This window comes from Mytilus californianus, unplaced genomic scaffold (genome assembly GCF_021869535.1).
Source record: "Mytilus californianus isolate M0D057914Y unplaced genomic scaffold, xbMytCali1.0.p SCAF_12, whole genome shotgun sequence".
NCBI lineage: Eukaryota > Metazoa > Mollusca > Bivalvia > Mytilida > Mytilidae > Mytilus > Mytilus californianus.
Window position 1 is genome coordinate 9,196,889 of NW_026262604.1, and position 8,955 is coordinate 9,205,843.

General features: G+C 32.2%; 1 protein-coding gene across 8 annotated transcripts in view; it reads left to right on the top strand.

Moving 5' to 3' along the window:
* LOC127721327 (ankyrin-3-like) overlaps positions 1-7,711 on the top strand; it is a 262,076-nt gene extending 254,365 nt beyond the window's left edge. For all 8 annotated transcript variants that reach the window (XM_052228071.1, XM_052228066.1, XM_052228065.1 and 5 more), the window contains one exon: positions 1,936-7,711. In XM_052228071.1, coding sequence (XP_052084031.1) covers positions 1,979-4,474 — 2,496 coding nt within the window. In that variant the 5' untranslated portion in view covers positions 1,936-1,978 and the 3' untranslated portion in view covers positions 4,475-7,711. The remainder of the gene's footprint in view (positions 1-1,935) is intronic.
* The last annotated feature ends 1,244 nt before the right edge of the window (positions 7,712-8,955 follow it).

Sequence of the window (8,955 nt, forward strand, 5' to 3'; positions counted from 1 at the left end):
ACATAATATAATTGAAAAAACAATAAAAACCCTCCGCACTTTTGTAAAATACGCATCCCATCTACAAACTATTTGTCTTGGGTAAAAAATGTTATACATGACCAAATATGGTAATTTTCAATCGTGTTAGAATGGCTGATAGTTGACTCTTACAGCTGTGATTTAAATTTGCTATTGCATATGGAAATCGACCTCTCAAAGTCAAAAGAGTATGCAATATAGAGTCTTGGTATGGTAATAGAAAGAGAATAAGGCCCAAAATATGAATAGAGAAAAATAACCCAAGAAAAATAAATTGGAGAATAATGGGGAGTACAAGTATAACAAATGACAGTGGGAACAAAAATAAGGGAAAACACTACTTATTACAGAAATAAGCCATGTACAGAATAAAGAAATCATGTAATTACGGATAACTCTAATAGTAAAATAACGTAAATGATAGACGACGGGGAATAAAGGTTTACACTTGTCCGTGCATACGTCATGTACGTCCGAAAATTGGTTTCCATACTCTAGTTTGCGTAAACCAAATGTTTTGAAGGTTTTTCACAATGGTTGTTGTGATCAAACACAGATCAAGTATTGTGTTTGTTTGTATGTATGTAAATCTATCAATTATTCGAACCACCCCTCAAGAGCTGCGAGGGTACAGTGGAATCCGTAAATACTCCCTGTTAGAGATCTACAATAAGTGTATGACTCCGACTCGAGTCCGAATACGAGTCAGAGTAAGACAGTTCAAATGACGGGGGTGAACTCAAAATAATAAAATTAGTGTAAGTATTGTACTTTACTCATTTTAATGTTTATTGGACAGTTGTTCTCGGCGATTGACAAAAAAACAATGATTACCACAACTTTAACTATGGCTTGAAGTGTGTGACGAGGAAGGCTCCAATGATTTCCAATGGCCTTATAACGTTTCAATTTGTTATTATCTAATGCAATTGGTTCGCATGAACCATGGAAGGTATGAAGCATTTATTACAAAACAGGTCACAAATAGTTTAAAAGCCTCGATTTAGTTGATTAAGATTATGCATTCGTAAACAATTTATACAGAAAACTTGATGTCTATTCCAACAAATGAATAACATTTTTTTTTGCCTGTATGTACGATTCCTGCCAGATTATTAAAGTTGTATATCAGGAGTGTGCCGGACACTTCGAAAATCAGTACTGATCATTTTGAAAGGAGATATGTCTCTTGGAAACATAAATTCTATAGGACATTGCATTGTTAGTACAATTTTTGCCAGTTATTTATAAATTTGGTATTGACAGGTAAAATATGTGACACGCGCGACATTGGAACTCCTTTTTATAATATTTCATCAAAATCAATCCGAATAGGAGTATGCATTACGGTAAAATTAGTGTGGGTTCAATTATACCGTTACCTGAACAATCAGATGTGATTTGATAACGAATGAAACAAGTTTCCAACAAAGAACAAGCTCGTATATTAATGCAGGTCTTCATCCAGTCTCCGCGATAAGTAGAATCGATACTGTATAGTAAGCTATACAAGGCCCAAAAATTCAAAATGTGAAACAACTAGGTATACCATAGACTTAGTTCTCTATTTTATGCATGCCTTTTATGATAATATATACATAACTATAAAAGATAAAAATTTTATTTAAGTCTCGGTGGCCGAGTGGTGAAGGTAGCTCAATCATTGTATCACTAGCCTGTGAACACTAATAATATGATTCAAAATCCCCTACATGGCTGGTGAGCTCGACTCCAACCATAATTGACTAGGTATGTCAGTTTTCCTACAGAAGGTTGGAGGTTCGGGGAATTCCGGCTCCCTTCACCATTAACAACTGACAGCCACGAAAAAATCAACTATGCAGAAAGTGGCAGTTAACACCAATCAATCAATTGCATTTTATTTTTCATTATATACACTATATTTTTTTTCAGATCAAACTGAAATACAATTAAAAGACTGGGGAAAAAGGATGAGATGTTTGTGACTACACGAGCAAGTGATTACGTCATCGAGTGTTTACAGAGCAACAATTGTTTGACTTTAACTGGCCCATCAGGAGTAGGGAAATCTTTCATTGCAAGACATACATCACTAGTTTTACAAAAGAACGGGTACAACATAATACCAGTGATAAAACCAGAGGATATCAGAAATTATTATCAACCTGGTAAAAAGACAGTCTTCATTGTGGATGATATATGTGGAAATTTCACTGCCAACCAACAACAGATTCAGAGCTGGAAAGAAATGTTACCTGTGATAAACACAGTTATTGCAGACAAATATTGTAAGATTATTGTATCTTGTAGGCTACAAGTATATAAAGATGATAGGTTCAATATATTAGTACCTTTTAAATCATGTGAATGTAATTTAATGTCAGATAAGTTATGTCTTACATCTGTAGAAAAAAATAATTTGATAAAAACGTATACTCGTTTTTGCATAAACGATATTGATAGGTTATCACAGAATTGTGAATTTTTTCCACTTTTATGCTCTTTATATCATGAGGGGAAACATGGAGATGTTAAAGAATTTTTCAAAAATCCATTTATTATCTATCAAAATGAACTAGATAATTTAAGACGTTGTGGTGATGAAGGAAACTATAAAATATGCAGTCTATGTTTATTAGTTCTCTTTAATAATAAACTGAATGAAAAATGGTTCAAAGGAAAAGTTACAAATGAGCAACGATATCTCATCGAAGACACATGTGGAGCTTGTAGATTAAACAGAAGTACTTCTAAGGAAGAACTTAAAGAGGCCCTTCATACTATAGATGGTACATTTGTACATAAACAGAATGGTATATATAGAACTGTACATGATAAATTGTTTGACTTCCTTGCTCATTTCTTTGGTCAGAAAATGATTGAATGCTTAATAGACCATGGTGATAGTGATTTAGTACATGGACGGTTTAAATGGAGGAAATCACCAGATGACAAGAACAGAAATAAAGACTTCATTATTGAAATACCAGATGATTATTTAGAAACATATTTAGAAAGGTTTGTAAATCACTTGACAGCAGGAAAGATAGGAGTTGTTTTCGGTAACAACAATATGAAAGAACCATTATTTAGACAAAAGCTATTAGATCACTTAAAACAACTGGACAAATCACAACAAGTAACATTGGCCAATGCATATGATACACATTCACCAAAGGAGATCTATGAATCAGGTAGTACTCTATTGATATTGGCATGTGGTTATGGTTATACTGATATGGCACAGTGGGTGTTACATAATAATGTTGATGTGGACCAGTGTAGAGATGATGGAGCTACTGGGCTGAACATGGCAAGTCAGGAAGGACATACTGAAATTGTAAAGTTGCTATTAGAGAAAAAACCTAATATTGATATATGTGACAATAATGGTTGTAGTCCCCTGAACATGTCAAGTCAAGAAGGACATACTGAAATTGTAAAGTTGTTGTTAGAAAGGAATCCTATTATTGATCTATGTGGCAATAATGGCTGTAGTCCTCTGTACAAGGCAAGTCAGAACGGACATACTGATGTAGTAAAGTTGTTGTTAGAGAGAGGTTCTAATGTTGATCTATGTGCAAATGATGGATGTAGTTCACTGAGACAGGCAAGTCAGAATGGACATACTGATATAGTTAAGTTGTTGTTAGAGAGAGGTTCTAATGTTGATCTATGTGCCAATAATGGATGTAGTCCACTGAGACAGGCAAGTCAGAATGGACATACTGATATAGTAAAGTTGTTGTTAGAGAAAAAACCTAATATTGATATATGTGACAATAATGGCTGTAGTCCTCTGTACATGGCAAGTCAGCAAGGACATATTGATATAGTAAAGTTGTTGTTACAGAGAAATGCTAATGTTGATCTCTGTAACAAGAGTGGATGTAGTCCTCTGAGACAGGCAAGTCAGAATGAACATACTGAAGCAGTAAAGTTGTTGTTTAAGAAGAATCCAAATATTGATCCAAGTGGCAATAATTGTGGTAGTCCGCTGAATATAGCAAGTCAGAAGGGACATACTGAAATAGTAAAGTTGTTGTTAGAGAGGAACCCCAATATTGATCTATGTAACAATGAAGGTTGTTGTCCCCTGAACATGTCAAGTCAGAAGGGACATACTGAAATTGTAAAGTTGTTGTTAGAAAGGAATCCTATTATTGATCTATGTGGCAATAATGGCTGTAGTCCTCTGTACATGGCAAGTCAGCAAGGACATGTTGATATAGTTAAGTTGTTGTTACAGAGAAATGCTAATGTTGATCTCTGTAACAAGAGTGGATGTAGTCCACTGAGACAGGCAAGTCAGAATGGACATACTGATATAGTAAAGTTGTTGTTAGAGAAGAATCCCAATATTGATCTATTTGGCAATGATTACCGTAGTCCGCTAAAAATAGCAAGTCAAAATGGACATACTGAAATTGTACGTCTACTGTCAGAGACTAATCCCAATGTTGATCTATGAAACGATGATCTTTTTTAATATTTTGTTGTTTGCCTTTTTGCTTGAAATCTGTTCCTATTTCTTACTTCTGTATGTATTTGATATCTTCTGCTATTCATCCCACAATGTCTGTCTCTGTTTGGTTTTTACTGCCATTCACCCCATTACTTCTGTCTATGCTTTTTATCTACTGTTATTCGTCCTATTATTCATGTCTCTGTTTGATAACTTCTGATAATTAACTGATTACTTCTGTCTCTGTTCAATATCTACTGTTATTCATCCCTTTACGTCTGTCTCTGTTTGTTATCTACTGCTATCCATGCCATTACTTCTGTCTGTTTGATATCTGCAGCTATTCATCCCGTTACTTCTGTCTCTTTTTACTGTCTACAACTATTTATCATATTATTTCTGTCTCCGTTCGATATCTATTTCTTTTCATTCCAGTACTTCTGTCTCTGTTTGAAATCTACTGAAATCCATTCTATTACTTCTGTCTCTTTTTGATATCTACAGCTATCTATGTAATATAATCACCAGAAACAGAAGGAACATATTTGACATGCTTTAGATACCACCTGTTTTTACCTGTTTTGTACAAATATGAATTCAATGTCCCGAATGAATTCAGACGTAATACACTGTTCACTAATATGAAGTACTATTTAATGTTAATTTATATGTTATTTCAATTGTAATGTTGTTGAATTACTGTCTAAATAGAGCCTCTTCTTCATATTGTCATTTTAAGACTTATTTATGTTTAATTTAATGTTGATTCCTACTCTGCATTTTATGCATAATACTCAAAATAATTAAGTTGACAAATGCTGCTATGATTGTCATTTTACGATTATTGTTGGGGTTTTTTGGCGATCATTGTTGATTCCTGCGTATTAAGGATGTTTGCTACAATGTTTAAAAAAAGTAAGATATTGGTAAAACTGTTATAAAAAGTATATAAATAACAGAACAAAATAAAAGCAACAACAAAAAATGAAAGGTGTGTGTCTTTTATTTAGAAATTAAATTTATTGAAAATTTTAAGGGGAATGTTTCCCTCTAGATTGTTTTTCTTCATTTAACATAAATATTTTATTTTCAAAAACTATGAAAAAATTACAATGATTTCATAAAAGTTTCAAACATGGGTTTGTTTTTTTAATGAATTACTGTTTATTGCTATAATGTGTTATTAGGAATGATATATACTGATTTTACTATTTTGTATTGTTACAAAAGATATAAATCGTTTATATTTGTAATACATTATTATTTTTTATATCGAAAAAATAACGATAATAGAAATATTTATTAGTTGTATATTCAAATGATGTTTTTAACTTCTTTCTGTTAATTTATTATCAATATATATATCAACAGTGAAAAATGATATTCTTTTAACTGGCAAAATATTTATGAAAATTATCTCTCATAGATAAATGCATGTTTGCACCTGTCCTAAGTCAGGAATCTGATTTACAGTAGTTGTCGTCTGTTTATGTAGTTCATACGTGTTTCTCGTTTCTCGTTTTTATATAGATTAGACTGTTGGTTTTCCCGTTTGAATGGTTTTACACTAGTAATTTTTGGGGCCCTTTATAAAACAAAGAGATCACACCAGGGAACCAGTACGTAAACAAAATTAATTATCTATGAATATTATATATCTCCCAAAAAGAGGCGTGGTTTGAGAAACAGCTGTATTTACAAAGTGCAACCTATATCATGCCGTTCGGTGTGAGCAAATGCTCCGTGTTGAAGGCAGTACCTTGACCTATAAAGGTTTACTTTTATAAATTGTTACTGGGATGGAGAGTTGTCTCATTGGCCCTCATACCTATATCTATATTATGTTGATTATAAAAGTTAACTATATTAAGATTACTTTATTTTTTTAGATTTCAGTTTAATTTTCTAGAATAAATTAAAAATCTATGCGACAGTTTTTACTCCTTTTGCAAATATGTAATTGTAATCATCCATTTGACAGTTGTTATCCATTCTATTTATGTGTTTGACCTTTTGATTTTGCCAATAGATATGTGAATTTCTGTGTTCAATTTTTCTCTGAGTTCTGTATTGTTGCATATTTCTTTTTGGTATTTAATGATAATTTTGAAATTTATAGATATATAAGCTGAATGAGCTTCTGTTTGTTAAAGCTATTTTTTTTCTGTACATATTAAGTAAAAATGTAATGTTTTGTTTGAAATAAGATTGTTTGGTAACCTAAGATGATTTATGTTGTAAATAGTAGGATTTAAAAAAGAAGTAGTCCAGCCGTTTTTGATAATGGACTTAAACTGATTGGCAGTGATTTGTAAGAGAGTGATTATTACTATTATGTTTTAATGAGTACCACATACTTTAATAAGGGAGTGATTTCTTTAAAAAGAATGTTCAAGATATTTATACTACTTTTGTTTTTTTAGATTTCAGTGTAATTTTAAAGAAATTTATGTGACAGTTTTTACCCTTTTTGCAAACTGTCAAAATCGAATTTGTATTTGATATTTGAGATAAAGGATTCAATTATTTTATTCTGTAATTGCAATCATCCAAGTGTTGGTCTTTAACATCAATTTAATGAAATTATTTGATAGATAAACTGAAGAAACACCTTTTAGTCAAAGCTGTTATTTCCATTGTAGCTTAAGTAAAAAGGTATTGGTTCTATTATGAATTTTATGTTTTAAATAGTACAATTTAAAACGAGGATGTCCATTTCTGTGGAAGAAGGACTAAATTTGATTTGGCAATCATTTATTTAACGATTGTCAGGAAAAAAACAATAATAAAAAAAGAAAATAAATTCTTTTCAAGTAAAAATGTTTTTCTTTTGAGGTCATTCAATTCGTTATTGTCAGGTAAAACAATATAAAAGAAGCGAGTTAGTTTGTAAAAAAAATTGAATATATGGCATTGCAAAGGGAATGATTAAGAAATTAGATATTGGTTTAGGAACTGCAAAATTACATTATATATAAGACGTTTAATGAAAAGAAAAATAATAGAAACTAAGGCTCTGTTAGGGATGTTCACTTCTTTATTTCCAAGTAACAAGCTTTTAAAAGACTGTTATAAATTGATAGAATATAAATAAGGGATTTCAAAAATTAGACGAAAAGTCTGTATTCTAATTTCTGAAATATAATCCTTTGAAAATGTGGCGTGAAATGATTCTCACTAGATTTTTTTATACATTTTACATTGGGACCTTTTTCTTTTTAAAAACTATATGAAAAAAAATAATTCTAAAATGTCCTTTAAAAATACTTGGATAAAGCTAAAGGATTCCGAATATCAAACATTGTTTTAATTGATTGTGCATATGTGTATAGTTATTTGGATGTTGAAATAATTATAAAATCACAATATAAAATGTGTTTGTTGTGATATATTTAATGAAAACCACCACTGTCTGGCCTAACCTTGATCATCCTCCAGTAACCAACCAACTTTATTATATGTCAGCTAACGGACCTCTACAGTGAACCAAGGGATGAAGGTCAAAGTGCATACTAAGGTGTACTTAATCCTTGTCAAATCAAAATTAGAAGACGTTGTATGACTGCCAAAGAGACAATTGATGTTTGGAACTTTAAGCCAGTGTCCATTAGAGAGGAAATCCAGTTATCTAATCAACTTCTGTTATTTTCTCAATACAGTCCAAAAGCTGATAGGGTTTTTAGGGAGTCTTTCGTTTTTTTTTAAATTCCAAGTCAGTAGAGAGATTTTACTTTCAATGCCTAATTGATTCAATAAATATCGTATGGAGATATGCCCCCTCCCTCTGGAAGTCAGACATGTTCTTTAAAAGTCAATCTCAATTTGTTCCCCTGATGGTTGTATGTTGAGATATCGTCTTTCGTCTAAAATTCTAAACGTGTGTTGTGGGTCAATCACCAATTGTTCCTCCGACAATCGTCTGAAGAATTATCGCCATTCTTCTACGAGTAAGGAGTGTAATTTGACAAACATTCATAATCAATATACTGTTTATTAGACGATCCTGGGTAGAGATTCCATTGTACAAGTTCTGGTATATTTATGATCTTCTGAAAGGACACTTCTCTACCACCGGAAGTCAAGCGTGTAAGGTGATAGCCAATCTCCAATTCTCCCTATTAAGATCATGAATAGAAACACCATCCTCCAATTTCAGGTCAGAGGTATGAGGTGATAGTAAATCGACAATTGTTCCAATGACGATCGTATAGTTAGATACCGCCATCCCTTAACAGTTTTGAGTATATGTGACTGCATCCTCAAGTGTCACCGTGACGATCGCATGAAAAGACACGTACCTCATTTTACAAGTCATTGATCTAATGCGACAGTCAACCCACAATTAATGCCATGACGGTCGCGTGAAAAGATACTGTCTTCCCCTTAGAAGAAAAATAAAACATTTATTCCATGACGATCGGTTGAAAAGACATTACTCTCCACTTTATACAAGTCAGGGTTTTAGTGTGTCAGTTAATTACTTATCA